We start from the raw sequence: 21,168 nt of genomic DNA on the forward strand, positions 1-21,168 counted from the left end.
AGAGTTATTTGAAGAGAATCACCATAGTAACTGTCATATTAAAAAGCATTACATTATCTCCAGCAAAAACATCTTTTAGGAGAGGCTCACTTGGCAGTTTGTTAGAATATAATGTATATTGGGGAGGAGGGTTCTGTAATCAACTGTGATGTTTTGGGACATTTTACAGTAATCAATAAAGAAGCATGGATTTGTAACCGTTCCTAAAACACTGGTTTTCTTTTTTCTCTCTGTATGTACCCTTTCTCCAAGCCCACACAGAGTTTTTAAGTACAAGAAAAATGAAAACAAAATGTTAACTGAGAATTCAGAGAACTTACAGGATAAGTAGGAAGTCACATAATCTTTATGGATAATTTTATTTCCACCACTCTGAGACTGGGTCCTTTGGGGCAGCACTCTGGAGCCAAATGTTGACCAAAATTAACTGTAATACTAATTCCCCCTAGACCATGTATTTTCCTATTTGGAATATTTTAAAGTAGGGATCAAATATGTGTGTAAACTTCAGTTTAAAAAGACATAAATATTAGTCAACTAAATGGGATAACTTAGATGTTTATGTATGTGTGTGTAATGTATGTCTTTAACTATTTTCAGCAATATTCCTCAACTATTCAAAGTACTTAGGTTTAGCCTCCCTGTAAATTTTATTGGGAACAAAAACTTTTACTACCATAGACATCACAAACTCTGCACTCAAAGATTTTATAAGAACACCTCTCTTCCTAAAGATATCTCTTTCTTTCTTTTTATTTTAGCGATACAATGTGGAAATGTCCATCAGGCACCTGAAAAAGACGGAGCTGCTTAGTAAGGTTGAAGCTTTGAAGAAAGGTGGCGTTTTACTACCAAATGATCTCCTTGAAAAAGTGGATTCAATTAATGAAAAATGGGAACTGCTTGGGGTATTTGCATTTTTATTACTGTTTGTAGGTTATGTGTACATTTTTTGTGTAGCGAAGTACTCTATCTGTCTGATTTCTAATTTGAGGCACAAATATCTCTCTCTTTCAATTCACTACCTACATTTCAAACAAGCTATTCATGCTATTATGGGGAAAACACTGCTTTTCCTCTTCTGTTGATTTTTTTTATTCTGAGCTTGTCTCCTCTCAGATTTTAATAATTTTGGTCCTTTAATACATAAAAACAGTAAGTAAAATATGCCATGTATTATGAGTATGCACCAAGTCAACTATAATACAGTATATCTGATATACACTGACTGTCATGCTTGAATGAATGTTAATAGAATTTATTCTGAAGGTACATGTAAGAGACATCCACTGTTTAACTATTTACTGTACCCTTAAGATGAAAAGTGGAGTTGTCACTACCGCTTTTAAGTCACACTAAAGCCACCAAAACAAAGATGCAAATTTGACCCAAATCTGAATTGCAGAATTAAATCAGCCTGTGTTTTGTGCCTCAATTTCCAGCTCACTTTTAACAAAAGCCAAAAAAAAAAAAAAAAAAAAAAAAAAGTTTCATGTAATTCATTTCACGCAATGATGGGCTGGGTTTCAGCCAAAGACTGAGATGCAAGAATCTGGCAAAAAGGCAATATAGAGATTCTGTTACCCAGAGACCAGGATGGCACTGTGCAGGAGACAGTACTGTCCTTTTGTTGGAAGACAGCTGAGAGAGAGAGAAGTTAAAGTGTATTTTTTTCATCAGCTTCCCTCCTAAATTGCCTTCACTTCAAATCAAGGGTAAGCTACATTTGTCAGTTACCTAAATGATTAATTACAACAGCTAAGTAAGGGTTGGTGTCAGTTATAGAGCATAATTCTGCATGCCTTCCATTTTTCTGCCTTTTAAGAAAAATTTTTTTAAAGAAATAATATTCCAAAAATAATTTAAATTAAAAGCTCGCCATGTACCTTAATGACTTGGAAGAATGCCAATATTTTGTTTATGCCGTGCTTAATCTATGTGATTAAAAATCTGCAAGTTTAAGTTCTTCTTATCTAAATTCACTACACTTTATAGTTGTGCAAAGTAACTTAAAATGTTAAAAGTTTTTAATCTAACCTATTGTTACATTGCTTTTTAATAGTAATTAATGGCTTTCGCTTTATACTATGGTGATTTAAATCAGAACCTACTAAATTCTACAGAATTCATTGATCTCAGACAGGGGAAATGTGGCTAATATATAACATTTTAAAAGGCTATTTATTAAATAGATAAGAACAGTGACTTTATATGCTTGATAAAGTGGTAGTCTGTTCACATTGTGTTTTAATATTCTTACTGCTAATTTGATAAATAACTAACAATGTTTTTAGAAAATTATTTAAAATGTATTACATATATTACTTCCTCAGCAAAAATTTTAAACCAGCATCATATTGAAAAAAGAAACAATATTTAGCTATCCATTATGAATCAGAGACTAAAAATGGTTGCCATTTTGACAAAAATACCGTTTGAATACAATGTGCAATTTTGCAATGATTTGGGGAGAGAGTAAGGCGAGGGACGATTATAACAAAACCTGTGCCACACTAACACCACCAAGCATACTGTTTTAATTGGCATGATTACGTTTTAATTGGCATGAAAAAAAATTAAAGACAAGGATTTTAACTTCTAACAATAGTAAAATAGAGGGATATGGTTTTTAATATTACTTTCATCTAAGGTGAACAGTGTGGAATGGAAATACATTAGAATGAAATGTCAGTGGTGCGTACAGTTTAATCTGTGAAATTTTGTCCCCTGTGCTGCATATTACTCTGTCTCAATTGCATATTAAACAACCCTATCAAGGCAGGCATTGGCATCTGCTGTGCTGACACAAATTGTGAATTAAATGAAATTGATGTCCTCTGTCGTATATTTATGAAGACGGACCATTCTCTGAAGTATTCTGTTTATGAAGAATTTATGATTGCAAACTGTTCCAGAACAAAAAAGTGGCAATAAATTCTTTTTTGTGACCCTACCCTCCAAGGGCATTGATTTCACCTCCTGCTGCTACTTTTGTTACAGCATAAAAACAATAGCTAAATCTGGATTCCACTGAGGGTCTTCAAATTATCAATATTTGCACCATGAAAATACAAGGGTGTTGCCAAAAAAGGCTATTTTTCTGTTACGATCTCCTAAAGATACTATTTACAGAACACTACACAGCAGATGAATGTTTGTTGACTTAATTTTATTTGTGTTTTAAAGCTTATATTTGTAAGTTTAATTCATCATTATAGATTAAAGCCTATTGATTCTGAGTGCTTGCCACTAAAAAGAAAAAAAAAAAAAAAAACAAGAAAAGAACCCTCCCCAGCAATACCCTCATGCCATAGTGGTTAATCTAAGTAGGTTTTTAGCATAGTGAATTGGGGATTATTTTAACATATATGTGGTATTACAAAGTCTAGCATGCACAAATGCAAAATGGAAAGAATTGTGGGATTGAATAATTTCCAAGTCAGGTAAAATAAACAACAGCACCAAGGAGGCTACCTTTTCTTAAAAGCCCTTGGTCATGTTTTAAGAATTGAACTTCAAAAAAAAAAAAGAATTTAATTGTCCCTCTACAGTCTCCTCTTGGCCTCTTTAGTATATTGATTAAACTCAGACTTCTATGTCTTGAACATTTTATGTGAGAATTTTTTACTGTAAACTCCTGTCATGAGAATTCAAATGAATTTTCATCTGTGACCATGGTGAACTTTTGGGCCAAATTTCCTTTCTGTTAAAGGACAGTATAAGTAAATGAGATCTTAAGCATCTACTGGTAGTCAGAACAACATGCGCTGTCGGAGAATTTGAATCTTAAATGGAATAATGAGCTAATCTGAACTGAATGTCAATAATGAGGAGGCAGGTACAGCTGGACACTTCTGGGTGGCCCTTGTTACCAACCAAACTGTGATGTGTTTTTGGTACCTAAGCTAATCTATGTTTTTGTTTTTTGTTGGTGGTGGGTTTTTTGTTTGTTTGTTTTATTTTTTGTTTTTTAATCTAATGCATTAGAAAACCCTTGGAGAGAAGATCCAGGACACAATGGCAGGGCACAGTGGGTCGGGTCCACGTGACCTGCTCTCTCCTGAAAGCGGAAGCCTGGTAAGGCAGCTGGAGGTCAGGATCAAAGAACTGAAAGGGTGGCTAAGAGATACAGAGCTTTTCATCTTCAATTCCTGTCTGAGACAAGAAAAGGAAGGAGCAATGAATGCTGAGAAACAACTGCAATACTTTAAGGTAATAAAAAAACAATCAAAGTTGATAAAAAGCTCTCTTTATGGTAGGGATGAAATATTTATCAAGTACATAAAGTATTATACCCATGTATCTATGTATCACTGTGCACTTAAATGTTTCCTTGAATTTATAGACACCCTCCACATTTCTTATGTGCCAACATCTTTGTGTGTATAAAGATGAACATTAAGCATATCAAATACACATTGCATAGGGGAAATCTCTGCTGCTTGTGTGTTTTGTACAATGCTTGTTGAGGGAGGACTTTGATAAATTAAAGACAGATCAGCAAACACTAAAGATTACTGGTGACTCTGAAAGACAGACCTAAATGTTCTATAAATAACTTGGTTAAAAATACTTCCATAAATTGGTATGATAAAAGCATATGATTTAATTGAAGGCCATTAATTCTAACAAAAGGAAACATAATTTTTACATATGAAAGAGTCAACTATTTACGGAAGGAAGAAATAAAGTAAAAGAGGTTCCTCATTACAGGCATATTCCATTGTAGAATATGCCAACCTTAGCAATACAGCTGTGTTCATGTTCACCGTATGTCCATGAAGAGGTATGTCTCCTTATTTATTTCTATTGTTTATACAATATCTATTTAAAAACATTTTAATGTTAAAATGTTTTTGCTTATTGCCTAAGCTAGGCCAGGCTGCTTAAACCCTCTGGTAAATGCAATCATTATTTGGGTTCTAGCTGGTGTCAGCCTGAGGCTTTGGTGTTGTAGAAGATGAATTTGGTGGTTAAGAAATCTTTAGCATGAAAGCTCTTAAAAAGGAAAACCAAGAAGGAGAGAACTTCTTGGGACCAAGCAACCATTTCTTCTCAAAGCCTTCTAGGACGAGGTTTTATTTATCTCACCCCACCCAGCAATCATTCAGCAATCTGTCAGAGAATTAATTTAGTCATGTGTGGTTCACCTTCCCTCTGCCAAACAGGCAGGCTCATCTCAGTTACTTGCATAACCCAAGAGACAGCATCCTCAAAGGTAGGACGACAGTACTTCCTGATAAACTATCTACGTTAGACGCTTATAAACTGTTCTCGTTGAAAAGCCCCTTTTGCTTGTTTAATTGGCAAGACTAAATTGGAAGTTAAATGAAAGTGTCTTGCCAAGGCAAATGGGTTTTATGGTCTAAAATCTAAGACCCAGATGATTTGTTATTTCATCTCTATTTGTCCCACCTTGACCCCCACTACAGGAAGATGGAACCTTCAGGTATTTGCCTCGTTGTTATTTGAATTTAGCATGTGCCTTGTAAAACATCTGGACAGTTAGTGGGCTGGATATTGTGAAATATATATATTTTTTCTCTATTGCATCTTTATTACACCTTTAGTAAGCTGGTTAATGGACCCAGCTTTGGGATTACCTCAAATCTCAGTCTAGTTGTGTGACCCTTGGTCATGTTTCTTATATGAACTCTTGGTGTCTCAATTTCTTCCTCTGTAAAATGGGCTTTCAACAGTATTCATTTCACAGGGTTATGATCAGTTCACATATGTAAATTATTATTTCTATTTGTATTGGTACTTTCATAAGAGATAGAAATCTAACATTAAAAGCCCAAAGTTGTTACCTAGTGATGATTGTAAATAACAATAGGATGTTTATTACAATTATTTATCAACCTACCTACCTACCCACATAGCTCATACATAGATATTTAAAGCAATGGTTTTTTTTCCTTTTTAAAATTTGCTATTATTATAGACCCTGAGCAGTTCTGCATTAATTTTATTGTTGCTTCCAAAGGACATTAACTTTTTTCTTTGGCTTTTACAGTCACATCAAGATCATTTTCAGCTAGATCCTAGTAACAAATTTAAAAGGATTTAAGGGACAGGGAGAAAGAAAGAGACAATCAGAGACTGAGAGACAGAGAGACAGAGAGAGAGAGAGAGCATGCACGCACATGACCACAGTCTCTGGGAGTCCAGGTAATTCCTATCAGTCTTTGCTAAAGTTGCACTAACACTTCTTAGCCACCAGAAGAGTAGTCACTACACCTAATTCATTTATTTACCAAGTACATCTTTGTACCTGAAAATAATCATAGAATTTTTTATTGCAGAAGTTCCATAGAGACCATCACATGCCTTTGCTATTTTATTCCTCTTCTTCAAATATATATTATTTTTTTCTTGTAGTAGTGACATGTTTTCAGTGTCACTATTCATTAAACTAACTGCTTTTATACCCCACTCTATTTAGCCACTTTTAAATAATATAATAAAAACAGAGAATCTCCTACCCTAAAAATCTCCTACCCTAAACTGCTTTTATATCCCACTCTATTTAGCTATTTTTAAGTAATATAATAAAAACAGAGTATCTCCTACCCTAAAACATTGACAATAATGTACACTTAACCAATGTGGTTCCCCAGCCCCAGTCCATCCCCTGCTTTCCTTGGCTAAGGTAGTCATGATCCTGAGCCCCATACTCATCATTCTCTTTCCTTTCATAGGAAAGAATTTTTTTTTATTTGTTCTTAACTTTATTTAAAAGGTAATCATGCTGTAAGTTATCTGTTATTACTTCCTTTTTTATTAAATATTATAATATTACAGTTCATTCATGTTATTGAGTATGGCTATAATTCACTTATTTTGACAACTGTATAGTATTCTAGTGTGAATATATACATGTGTCTCATTTAATTCTAACAAAAACCCTAAGGTTGCTATTAGGATCCTGATTTTGCAGGTATAGAAACAGAGGCACAGGTAGGTTAAGTTTTGTGTGTCCGAGGTCACATACGAGTGATAGAAATAGGGTTTAAATCCAGAGCTGTCTGACTCTAAAGTATATTCTTTGAACCACTATGCAAAATTGATGTTTACTGATATTCAGTGAGTGTCCTTCTATATCAGGAAACTCAAAGAGAAGAGCAGGGAGAACAAAACTAAATTTCATTGTTTCTTTATAGTAGATTATCAGTCATTATCTTTAGCAATTTGGACAGAATATAGCAATAACTTTAGCTATTGGAAATATGGGAGAGGAGGGTGAAAATATTTATGGGTTGGATTTTGTTTCTTTTTTTATATTTTTTGTATTTTTGTATTTTTTTTGTACTATATCAATGTAAACTTCTTTGCTATATGTCATCTTTTAACTTGAAACTTCAAACTTTTGAGATTATGAAGCCCTGATGATTTTCCTTTATGACCTGAAACTCCAATTCCTTTTTGAAGTTGACCTTGAAGAATTTGATCAGACAAGTTAAGGGGAGCTAGCATGATTATACTTTTTTTTGTTGTTTTTGAAGAAAATTTTATTCACATGTATTAGAATAAATGTCTTTCTTAGCCAGAATTTTAAATATTTCTGAGCTGTTTACTCTTAGTGTATGACTAATCAAGTGTTCTATATATTACCACATTCATTGGAAGAATGGAAGCAAATATCTGTAATGCAATAATAATTAATGTGTATAATCTTTCGAAATCATAATTGGTAGTAAGCATATACAGAATAAAAATTTTTTACTTTACCAAAAATTAAAAGAACAGATAGATACCCTCTGCCTCTCTAAGTGATAAAACAGTTCAGATAGAAAATTTATTAAAAAACCTTTACATGTGGGAAACTCTTTGCCACGCACTGACCCTTCTTGCGGGTTCTCAAATGTCTTTTGCCATCATGGGTCACACAGAAGAGGACAGGCTTTATCCACAGGGTTTAGGTTTATGATTCTCCATTTTCTAAAATCTCAGCCTTTTAACAGAACTGAATTCCTTTATATGATACCAAGAGTAATGACAGATAAAACACAGTGCACTATCCGGGAGAACAGAACGGAGGGTGCTGCATATAAAAAGAAAAACCCATCGTTTTGTAGACAAGACTGCAATACCTTCTCATAGCTTGGCCTGGGATGAGAGAAAGGATCAGGATCTTAAGTTTTCGGAAAAACGAAAAAGCAATTGTGGAATGTTTTCTTTTTCTTTAAGACATAAAAGTGTGATAAATGTGGAATTAGACACAGGAGAAAATTCTATTCAACAAAAAGAGTCAAAGTCCATCAAGAGGGAAGAAACACGAAGGTGTGAACCTAAGAGCCCTGGGACAGAAATGCAAAACTGTCAAGGAGTGAACACACTCTGATAACAAAATGCAGGAGAGCATGTCAGGGATTTAATGAGGCCAGCTGGCAGAGGGCCTCGTAGAGCTATGTGTGTGCTGCTTCCATGCCACATGGAAAGCACTACTTTTTGCTGGAAAGCACTACTTTTTAATGATGACCCTTCAGAGAGAAAAGAAAATAATTACTTAATCATATGTTCCTTGTATCCCATAACCAAATTCATTATTCTGAAGACTCAAATTGGGAAGAAATTATCCATTACCAGCTAAAAGAGGCCACAGCACTGGCCTGGGCCCAGAATAAACCTGGGAGGGGCAAGTTTAGACCTGTTACAAGACTTTGTCATCAAGAATGTGAACGGATGGATTAGATTTGATAAACTTGTCAGTGATTAATGCCCCAAATATTTTTAGTATTTTAAATTTGACCAGATACTTTTATGCATGTTGTTATACTTAAAATGTACATATAAGTTTATATATTGAAAATTATGATCACCTTCTTATATGTGTGCTTATTTATTTTTATTAATGAAGAACTTGAGTTGTGGAAAGATAATGTGACATGTTTGAATACACATAGCAACCAATAGTAGAGACAACAAAAAACGATGGTCTTTTGGTACAAATTACAATTCTCTTCCATCCTGTCATTCACTGACCTTTCAAATAAACATTGAGACTTTGTTTTACTCTAACAGGAGTTGACAAACATTTTCTGTAAAGGCCAGATAATATAATCACTGTTGCAAGTACTCAACTCTGCCATCATAGTGCAAAAGCAGCCACAGACAATATGTAAATGAATAAATATGGCTCTGTTCAATAAAACTAATTTATAAAACTATTTACAAAAACAGGCAGTGGACTAAATTTGACCTATGGGCCATAGTTTCCTGACCCTGCTGTAGATTACAAAAATTATTATAAACATGGAAATGGCTACTGTCTACATCTTTAAGAAAAAGAGATCATGCTAGAATTGCATTAGGAGGATAAAACGTTCTCTTAGTAATTATAATAACCACAGTTAATACTTATCAAGTGGTCCTGAAGTATGAAGCACAGTTTCTAAATGTTTTAGCTGCATTCGTGTATTTAATTCTCATCACCATCCTAAGGCAGGTTAAGGTATTATTTCAACTATTTATAGATGAGAAAACTAAGGTGGGGAAAATTGAAGTAACTTACTCAAGGTCATACAGTTAGTAAGTGATAGAGCCAATAGTCAGACCTAGAAACTGTTCTGGAATCTGCCACTATGGAACAGGTTTAAATAGGGGAAAGACAAGATGGCTGACTAGAGACACCAGCTGCCAGATCATCTCAGGAAGAAGGAAAAGTTTTAATTGAAAAAACAAAAACAAAGAATCATAGATCAGGTGTAATTCTAAGGGAAAAGATTCCATGGGAAGAAGTTGCAGAGCAGAATAAGAAGGAGCAAGATATGGGCCGAGGTCAACACTGAGAGGCTTGGAGTCCAGCAAAAAGGGTAGATGGAGCTTGTTTGTTTCTCCTTCCCTCACATCTCTGGCAGTCAGTGGCTCCTGAGCTGCTGAGGAGCCTTTCTACCTTCATGAGCCCAAAAGCTGCTGCCACTAGTGAACTGGGAGCTTCTTGAGGACAAAGCAACAAGGCTCCCAGAGCCCTTGGGGCACTTCCTGTCACCACAGACCCAAGCCAATATGGCAGGTGCCATATTGCTTCTCCACCCACCATGCACCTTTGTCCTCCTCACAGGGCTTCAGCCCCTCAGTTTTTGTCTTGCTCATTCCCACACAAACATTTCCCATCTCCAACCCAAACTGTGGGACCCACACGGGGCCAGTGGGTCCTAGGGGATCTGCATGACCCAGAGCCTGGATATTCTGGGTGGGCTGCCTTCCAGAGAGAGGAACAGAGATGACCAGAGTGCTAGCAAGACTCTTTTCCTCCTGTTCTGCTCCCCTGCCCACAGCTGCCAAGACACTGGAGTCAGGGCTCTCAGGAGCTGCTGCTTCCCCTCTGTTAGGGTTTTGACAGAGAGTGGGCTCAAACTTTTCCTCTTAAAGAACTGCAGAGGAATAAGGGGTACTCAGACTGCTTGCCTGGCTGCTCCATCAGAACAAGGCACACCCCAGAGGAGATCTGCTTGAACACCCCATAGGCAACTCGGGACCAGCATGCTTCTCCCTGGCATGGTCAGGGATTGATCTTCAGGGAACTGAAGACAGACCTGCAGACCAGATCCTGTACCCCCAGGACTCAATCGTGTTGCTAGGGGACAAGGAGGGGAGATTTGTGAGCTAATCTCGGGAGGCAAGGGAGCTCGCATGAGCAGAACTAGAAAGAGAGCTCAGAATGGGTACCAGCCACAGTGCACTTCTGGAGCACCCTTCCCCCAAATAGGGAAGCTGCGCTCTTAGCCCAGGGCAGGATCCTGGACAGGGAAGCTCCCAGCCCACAGCACCATTGCTGGGAGCTCAGCTAATTTGATCTCCTGCCTACTAGCAGATGCCGAGGAAAGACTGCAGAGCAGGGGAGGGGGTGAAGAGGAAAGCATGCTCCTGATAGCCAGATTGTGGATCTCTGGATCTCAGATGGCCCCTACCTCCACAAGCAGACTTTCTGACTGGTAGGGCCACCTCAGCCCCTCCCTAATGGCTTTCCCTTGAAGCCTGGGTATGGATCTTGGACCCTCCCCCTGAAACAGCTACCTTACCAGCTTTTGTGGAGTCTGAGGGCAGGCCCACCTGACTCAGCCCCACCCAGCCTCACTCCACTACCCACCTCTGCTGTCGTGGAGAATAAGAACTCACCTGGAAGTTCCAGGGCCCCACCCACCACGTGGGGCATTCAAGTACTTTTCCTGAGGGGCTAGAACTGGTCACAGGTCCCAAAAAACAACACTGTAGTTTGTACCTTCCAGCAAGCACCACATACTGATAGGTCAATTTGCACAGCCCGTTACAGCATTTACTGACTCAACCATTGTAGGGTATGGTTGATTCTTACTCACAGTCATCACCTACTGTCTCAGAAATTAAACTGGGTGTGCCAGTATAATTCGCACTGTTAAGGAAAACACAGAACTCGGGAGAGAGAAAGAATCTCAAAGAACTGCATCCTCTCTCATCAAAGAAAGACAGGGAATCTGCCCACACACATAGCTCATCACTGCTACAGCCTACAAACACCTAGCAACTGAGAAAACCACCACGCTAAGGATATCTATAACCAAGGCATCCATCCAGAACCTAGACTCCCATCATAGTACGCATAAGAAAATCCAAAGGTTCATACCCAACATATACACCAGACATTCCCTTATGAGTGAGGGGGGAAGGGAAAAAAAAAACCCATATAAACAAAAGGAAATCCAAAAGTAAGAAGTGACAGCTGCCCCACATGAGAAGGAATCAGTAAAAGAGCTCCAGAAGTATGAAAAATTGGAGTGAAAGGACCCCCCCTCCAAAAAAAGGAAAACCAGCTCTCTAGCAATGGATACCAACAAAATGAAAATATTGAAATGACAGATAAAGAATTCCAAATATGGATTGTAAGGAAGCCCAATGACATTCAAAAGAAAATGGAAAACCAACTCAAAGAAACCAGGAAAACAAGTCAGGTAGTGAATGAAAAATTTATAAAACAGATTGACCTATTGAAAAAAATAAAAAAACAAATAGAACTTTAGGAAGTGAAAAATTCATGTAAGGAAATACAAAGCACAGTGGAAAGTTTTAAGAGTGGACTAGACCAGGCAGAAGAAAGAATCTCAGAGCTTGAAGATAACTCCTTCGAATTAACTCAGTCAGTCAAAAATAAAGAGCAGACAATTAAGAGGATTGAGCAAAGCCTACAAGAAATAATGGGCTTATAGAAAATGTCCAGATGTAAGAATCATAGGCATCCCTGAGGGTGAAGAAGAAAACACACAAAAGCTGGGAAACTTATTTGAGGGAACAATTGAGGAAAGCTTCCCTGGTCTTGCTAGAGATTTAGACATCCAGGTAGAAGAAGTTCAGTGAACACCTGGCAGATTCATTGCAAAGAGGCAATCACCAAAATACCTAGTCATCAGATTGGCCAAAGTCAACATGAAGGAGGAACTCCTGCGAGCTGTGAGGCAAAAGCATCAAGTATCTTACAGAGGAAAACCCATCAGGCTAACTGCAGGCTTCTCAGCTGAGACCTTAGAAGCCAGAAGGGATTGGGGCCCAGTCTTCTTAAACAGAACAACTGCCAGCCTAGAATTTTGTATCCTTAAAATGAAGTTTCATAAATGAAGATGAAACAAAAACTTTTCCAGACAAGCAGACACTGAGGGAATTTGTCAAGACCAGACGTGCCCTGCAGGAAAATAAGGAAAACAGCATTATACATGGACCAACAAAACACACACCCACCAGTGTACAACCACCCAAAAGCTGAAGCTCATAGCTCACATAAAACAGCAGCACAAGAGGTAAACCAAAGAAATAAGGTACTGCCCACCAGGATGAACAGAACAGCAGCCCACATATCAATTCTGTCAATCAACATGAATGGCCTGAATGCCCCGCTCAAGAGACACAGGCTGGCTGAATGGATGGAAAAACACAAATGGAGTATCTGCTGTCTCCGGGGAACATATCTAACCCACAAAGACTCATACAGACTCAAGGTGAAGGGATGGAAAAAAAAATATTTCGTGAGAATGAAAACCAAAAGAAAGCAGATGTAGCCATTCTCATATCAGATAAAATTGACTTCACATCAACAATAGTAAAGCAAGACAAAGATGGTCCTTATATAATGGTAAAGGTAGCAATTCAACAAGAAGACATGATAATCCTAAATATTTATGCCCCTAACACAGGAGTGCCCAGATTCATAACCCGACTAGATCTAAGCGAGGAGATAAACAGCAGCATCATAATTGCTGGGAACTTTAACACCCCACTGACATAACTGGAAAGATCATCCAAGCAGAAAATAAAGAAACACAGGACATAAATGGGACTGTAGAACAAATGGGCCTAACAGACATTTACAGAACATTTTACCCCCAAACTACTGAATATACATTCTTCTCCTCAGCACATAGAACATTATACAAGATTGATCATATGTTAGGCCACAAAACACATCTCAACAAATTCAAAAAAAGAGAAATCATACCATGTATCTTCTCAGACCACAGAAAAATAAACTAGAAATCAACTCCAAGAGAAACATTCAATTCTACACAATGTCATGGCAACTAAACAACCTGTTATGAATGATTATTGGGTCATTAATGAAATTAAGATAGGAATCAAAGGATTTCTTGAACTGAATGACAAAGGGGACACAAGCTACCAAAATCTATGGAATTCAACAAAAGCAGCTCTAAGGGGAATTCATAGCCTGAAATGCGTACATCAAAAAGACAGAATGATCACAAATTAACAATCTAATGGCACATCTCAAGGAACTAGAAAATGAAGAGCAAAGCAAACCCAAAGCCTGCATAAGAAAAGAAATAACTAAGGTCAGATCAGAATTCAATGAAATGGGAAAAAAAAAATCCAAAGGATAAATGAAACAAAAAATTGGTTCTTTGAAAAGATAAAATTGCTAGATTAACCAGGAATAGAAGCAAAAGGACCCAAATAAGCTCAATCCGAAATGAAAAAGGAGATATTATAACTGATACCACAGAAATACAAACTATCTTCTGTGAATACTATGAAAATCTCTATGTACATAAACTTGAAAATGTAGATGGAATGGATAAAATCCTGGAAACTCACAACCTCCCAAGACTCAATCAGGAAGAAATAAATCTCCTGAATAGACCAATAACAAGCAATGAGATTGAAGCAATAATACAAAATCTTCTAACAAAACAAAGCCTTGGACCAGATGGAGTCACAGCTGAATTTTACCAGACCTAGAAATAAGAGCTGGTGCCCATACTGCAGCAATTATTTCATAACATTGAGGAGGGAATCTTGCCCAACTCATTCTATGAAGCCAGTATCACCTTGATACCAAAGCCAGGAAAGGACACAGCAAAAATAGAAAACTACAGACAAATATCCTTTATGAATATAGATATAAAACTCCTTAGTGAAATACTGGGAAACCAAATTCAACAACACGTCAAAAAAATAATCCTTAATGACCAAGTGGGCTTCATCACAGGGATGCAAGAGTTCCACGTAACATAAATCAAAAACTGTGATTCATCACATGAACAGAAGCAAAAACAATGACTGTATGTTCATCTCAATAGATACAGAAAAAACATTTGATAAAATTCAGGACCCTTTCATGATAAAAACCTTCAACAAATTAGGCATAGAAGGAACATATCTCAAGATTATAAAAGTCATATATTACAAACCCACAGCCAACATCATACTGAATGGGGAAAAGTTGAAAGGATTTTCCCTAAGAACTGGACAAGGGTACCACTGTCACCACTTCTATTCAACATAGCGCAGGAAGCCCTAGCAAGAATAATCAGGCAGAGAAAGAAATAAAGGGTGTCCAAATTGGGAATGAGGAAGTCAAACTATCTCTTTTTGCTGATGATATGGTATCATTATATCTGGAGAACCCCAAAGAGTGCTCCAGGAGACTCCTGGAATTGATAAATAAATTCAGGAAAGTCTCAGGTTACAAAATCTATTTACACAAATCAGTAGCATTTCTAAACACCAATAACAGTGAAGCTCAGAGTCAAATCAAAGACTCAGTGCCATTCACAATAGCTACAAAGAAAATAAAATACCTAGGAATACACTTAACTATGGAGGTAAAAGATCTCTACAAAGAGAACTATGAAACACTGAGGAAAGTAACCACAGATGAGACAAACAAATGAAAAAACATATCTTCCTCATGGATTGGTAGAATCAACATTGTTAAAATGTCCATACTACCCCAAAGTGATTTACAGATTCAATGCAATCCCCATCAAAATACCAATGTCAAATTTCACATTTCTAGAAAAAATAAATCTGTACTTCGTTTAGAACTCTAAAAGAGCCCAAACAGCCAAAGCAATCTTAAACAAAAAGAACAAATCTGGAGGCATTACATTACCAAACTTCAAACTATACTATAAGGATATAGTAACCAAAACAGCATGGTATTGGCACAAAAATAGAGACACAGACAAATGTAACAGAACAGAGAACCCAGATATAAAAGCATCCACATACAGCCAACTGATCTTTGACAAAGCAGACAACAATACACATTGAGGAAAAGAAGCCCTGTTCAATAAATGATCCTGGGAGAATTGGATAGCCACATGCAGAAGAATGAGACAGGATCCATATCTCTCACCACTTATTAATTCAAGATGGACAAAAAACTTAAATGTAAGACATGAAACCATGAGAATTCTAGAAGAAAATGTTGGAAAAGCTCTTCTAGATATCGGCCTAGGCAAAGAATTTATAACAAAGACCCCAATGGCAATCACAGCAACAACAAAAATAAATAAATGGGACTTGATTAAATTAAAAAGTGTCTGCACAGCCAAGGAAACAATCAACAGAGCAAATAGACAACCTACAGAATGGGAGAAAATATTCACATCTTATACATCCAATAAAAGGTAACCAAAATCTACAAAGAACTCAACCAAATCAATAAGAAAGAAAATCAAACAACCCCATTAAAAAGTAGGCAAAAGACATGAACAGAAGTTTTTCAAAAGAAGATTGACAAATGGCCAATAAACATATGAAAAAATGCTCAATGTCAGTAATCATCAGGCAAATGCAAATTAAAACCACAATAATTTATTATCTCACCCCAGTTATAATGGCTTTTATTAAAAAAATCTGAAAACAATAGATGCTGGTGTAGATGCAGAGAGAAAGGAATACTCATCCACTGTTGGTGGAACTGCAAATTAGTACAACCTCTATGAAAAACAGTATGGAGATTCTTCAAAGAACTAAAAGTAGACCCAGCAATCCCACTACCGGGTATTTACCCAAAGGAAAAAAGTCATTTTATCAAAAAGACACCTGTACTCAAATGTTTATTGCATCACAATTCACAATTAGAAAGATGTGGAATCAAGCCAAGTGCCCATCAATTCATGAGTGGATTAACAAAATGTGATATATGTATACTATGGAATACTACTCCATCATAAAGAACGAATTAATGCCTTTTGCAACAATTTGGATGGAACAGGAGACTATTATCCTAAGTGAAGTATCTAAAGAATGGAAAAACAAATACCACATGTACTCACTATTAAATTGGAACTAACTGATAAGCACACGTGCACAGAGGGAAGTAAAACTCAGTGTAAATCAAGCATGGGGAGGGAAGAGGGGATGGGTGAAAACCTACCTAACCAATAGAATGAACACTATCTGAGTGATAGGCTCACTTATAACCCTGACTCAAGCCTAACGAAATTGATACATGTAACCAAAAACATTTGTACCCCTGTAATATTTTGAAATTAAAAAAAAAAAAAATATATATATATATATATATATATATATATATATAAACATAGAGAGATTTGGTTCTAACCTACTGTTCCTTACCCTTTTAAAAACCAATATTCCTAACCAGTTTTTTTCCACCAGTGTTTTGACAACAATCTACATAGAGGTTTGTCAAACTTGTACTGCATTACTGCAGAAAGGAATTGGCTTTTCTGTTGGAGATGATAATAGTAATAAAATAATATTGTTTTAGAAAAAAATCTGCCACTATGTAGACGTAGCACTTCCTAGGTCAAAGATCTATTTCAGAAAAGAGAAAAACATTAATTGGTAGCTTACTCTTTTGTTCCTTATCTCATTTCTGAATACTTGATAGCCAGCTAAAGGAAGTCAGTGAGTAAATGTTTTAAATCTTGGAAATTAAAATTTTTAGAGTAGAGCCTTTAAAAGGATTTCAAATTAACTACAAAATGTGCAGCATTACCAAATGATTACTCTGAAAAGGGTTATCACTAATGTACTTTTACAAAATAAAGAGAGAAATAAAAGAGCTAAATAGTTCACATCCTTTGAGAAATATATCCTCAAATATCAGTGCATAATTTCCAGAAATAAATATAAGACCAATGTCATCAAGAATCAAGACATTTAGGGGGAAGTTCTCATGTCTTCTATAACCAATCTCAAATGGCACCACAAATAATCACACTTCCTATGACCTCAAAACCCATATTTTAAAGGAAATTACATTGAAAGACAGGAGAGAATATTTTAGAAGTTATGATGTATGAGAAAAGTAGCCATGGTTCCTATGGGTGCCTGGATCATCCCTGAAGCTCTATCCTGGAGCCATTACAAACTTTATAATTATGCTGTTGGCAAAGCTGTAAACAAATAATTATAGTAACTCAATCTGACTTTAAGAAAAGCATGCAAAACGCTTTCAAAGTCAACAGATATCAAGCAGCATTTAATCCTTTCTATGTCATAGATAAATTTTTTAAAAAGCTATTATATTAACCATGTATGTACATCAAAAATATTTTATCATTTTTTTCTTACCACATATTAGAATACCCATCACCTAACAGTTCTTTGGAAATAAATTTAAGTAGCTGGATACAATTCAGAACTGCCTTTTAAGAAAAGGTGGCTGGGTTAAAGTTGAAATTCAAAGATAGACTTAAATAAATGTTATTCACACTTCTCTCTGGGGTGGTGGGAAGACCCAAGGGAAATATTTACGGGTAGTCTCAGTACAGTTGTCTAAAGTAGAAGAAAATGGAACAAAGGCCTAATTCTTTCTGTTGACATCTTTTACTAGAAGATTCTGAATGATTCCTATGAAGTGGAGAGTTCTGCCCTGATTTGTGGATGCAAAGATATACATATGTACTCATTTCATATGTGTTGTTTGTATTATTGTTAACGGGCAAACCAGATTCATAGAAGTCAAGGGCAGCCATGCTAATCTGTAAAGATGAGGAAGAGATTTCATCCATCTTTACTTCATCACTTTGAAAATCAGACTGAACTACATTTAGACTCTGAAACCAGAGATGAATGTTTCTATTCTTAATTATCTCTTAACATTCCTTAAATGTAATTTTCTTTGTTAATAAACTCAAATAGGGAAGAAACTGGAAGAACAGACTTGCAAAAGTACCTCCATGCTCTCCACTTGAGAAGTGTAGGATTGGAATTGTGAATCTGATCCACTATAGTGTAGAAGCATAAGAGTGTGGGTTCAAGATGCTACGGGTTATCCTGTCTCTGCCTCTTTCTAATTGATGATCTTCCTTAAAGCCCCAGGTTTCTCATCTTAGAGATGAGGGCAATAATAGTACTTACCTTAAAGAGTAGTTATTAATATTAAATAAGATAATGAATGTATGTGAACACTGCTTAGAATAGGGCCTAACTAGTAAGAGCTCAATATATTTTAGAAATGAGCATTATAATTGCTAAAGCATGAACCTGTACTTTAAAAAAAATTGTATTTAATACAGCAGGGTTATAGTAAATAGATAAAGCAAATTCCTTGGGGTTTCAATTACTTTGGTGAGTTGTATGATCTATACAACTGCATTATCTATTAATTGGATCATTGACCTATTACCACCTAGGTAAAACCACAGGAGAATTTTTCTTCCTCCCAAGACTGGGAAAAAAAGGCGGTAGTTAGTATACCTCCAAAGTTTGCCCTTTGATTTTTAGAAGGGACAGCTCTTTTAGGGTGCTAGAAACCAAGTCCTAGATTATTAAGGGTGGGTCTTCACATTAGGGGTACTGTTCAGCTTTTGAGCAATGTGGCAAACCAGTTACTTGGAGTCCACTTTCTACCCTACCTTCTGTCTCCCTGATCTTCTTCTATAAACCCTCCTTTCAAATCTTCATATTCTCCAAGATTATTGCTCTAGACACACACACACAATTAGACCCTCATTTGAGAGAAAAATAAAGTTTATTTTTTAATGTTCATTTTGAATTGCCAGTCATCTTCTGTAACTTCACTACAACATCATTCTTTTATTGTAAACCAATTTTTTTTTAATAGTCTTTATTGAATACCTTCACTAGGTTCTATTAGTTGGCAACATTATTCTGTAGGACTTTCAGCTATGTAATTTCAGGTAAATAATTTCTTTTTGTCTGATAGTCTTTATTTGTAAATTTAGGTTTTTGGATTGAAAGAATTACCTTTAACTCTAGCATTCTTTGATTCTGTAATAGCCTTTTTTTTTCCATTGGTAAATTCATTCAATTATAGATGCCATTTAATTCCTCAGAACAACACTTTCAGTTTAGCACATTGGATCCAGCCAATTCTGTATACCAGAATTCATGTTTACCTCATTGAAAATGATGCTTCAAAAGGACAAAAGCATCATTTGAACCAAAGTTGTAATGTTATTGCCTTTGGCACCATGATAGCAAGCTTTCTCTTTGTACCCATTTCCTTCCTAATATTATATCTTTATAATTTGAATACAGATGCTGGCTTAAAACGGGAAAGGAAAAAATCTTCCTAGTTATGAATTTCAGTCAGGATACCAGCACTGATAACATGAATATATTTTTATTGGTTTATAAATCAACAGAAACTTGTTTGATAGAGTCATTTTTTAAAGTAGAAATAAATACACCAATACACTGCTGGTGTAGTGATGACAAGCAAATGTGCAGGTCTGTAAGAAATGAAAGACAGAAAACTCTTCCTTTAAATTAATGACCAAATTGAGAAGAAGAAAGATTTCAATCTATTAGAACTAACTAGAAACCCAACAATTAGGCCTAGTCTCTTCCTTTCTTATCCCTTAGGTGACTTAAAGTCCTTCACAATATGTTTAAAGCGTTAGTATATCCTTGCCTGTCTTTTTATTAGCAGTTTTCAGGATCATATTACTTTAGACAAGTTTCTTATAAATTGCATTCTAGCCAAATCTGAAAGTCTGTATCTTTTAATAAGAAGATGGAGCCCATTCACGTTTATTTTCTGATGCGGAACACACTGTATGGGAAAGGGCACACTGAGTGAGGCTAAGGCATTATATTTAACCAAAATGTTTGTACCCCAATTATATTCTGAAATAAAAAATAAATTAATTAAAAAATAAGAATATAAAAATAAGATATTGGTGAAGAGTAAAAAGAAAAGATTGCCAATCCTTTTTCATCACATTATTTCATTTATTCATTCAAGAAATATTTATTGGACACCTACCATGTGGCAGGCACTGGGCTGGGTATTAGCAATACATGAAACTTACATTGTGGTCTTATTTAAATATTTTGCCGCATGAAGTGTTGTTTTGTTCATTTTCACTTTAGTGAATTGGAAGGTTGTTTTTAAAAATATATCTATTTCATTTATTTACAATACCAAGAATGAATCAGCCTCTTATTGATGCCACTTTTAAAATAAAAAATTGACCATGGTTTTTTTCTGTATCCTCTACCCTATTGTTCCATTTTTGTTTATATAATCTTAGATTTGATTATTAGCTATTATTATTTTACTAATATAATTATATCCTTTTTAATACCTTTAAGAATTTCTTTTGACATTTGTATTATATTTTATAAGAATATTGAAAGTAATTCAGAGTTAATTCTTCATATTCTTTTTATTGCTCAACTTCAAGTTTTTTTAAATCACGATTTTCCTTTTTTAAAAAAAAATATTCTTAATGCTGGCTATTGGATAATATTCTATTAATTTTCAGAGGAAAAGTACATTCCTAGTATTTTCTCCAAACCCTTACATGTCTGAAAATGTATTTTACTTTTACCTCACATATAAACAATAGCTTTGCTGAATATAAAATTTTGCTAGGGGAAATATAATCTTTTACCATCAAAACTGCTAATGCTTCTTTTAGATTTTTTGTGTTTTTGAGAGGTAAGCTCTCA

The 21,168-nt window shown here is 35.7% G+C and overlaps 1 protein-coding gene across 1 annotated transcript in view; it reads left to right on the top strand.

Moving 5' to 3' along the window:
- The window catches only part of AKAP6 (A-kinase anchoring protein 6), a 354,014-nt gene that overhangs the window by 271,280 nt on the left and 61,566 nt on the right, over positions 1–21,168 (top strand). Inside the window, exons 9-10 of the mRNA XM_069464086.1 lie at positions 762–908; positions 3,988–4,212. Coding sequence (XP_069320187.1) covers positions 762–908; positions 3,988–4,212 — 372 coding nt within the window. The remainder of the gene's footprint in view (positions 1–761; positions 909–3,987; positions 4,213–21,168) is intronic.

The sequence above is a fragment of the Eulemur rufifrons genome, chromosome 2 (genome assembly GCF_041146395.1).
Source record: "Eulemur rufifrons isolate Redbay chromosome 2, OSU_ERuf_1, whole genome shotgun sequence".
NCBI classification, from domain to species: Eukaryota; Metazoa; Chordata; class Mammalia; order Primates; family Lemuridae; genus Eulemur; species Eulemur rufifrons.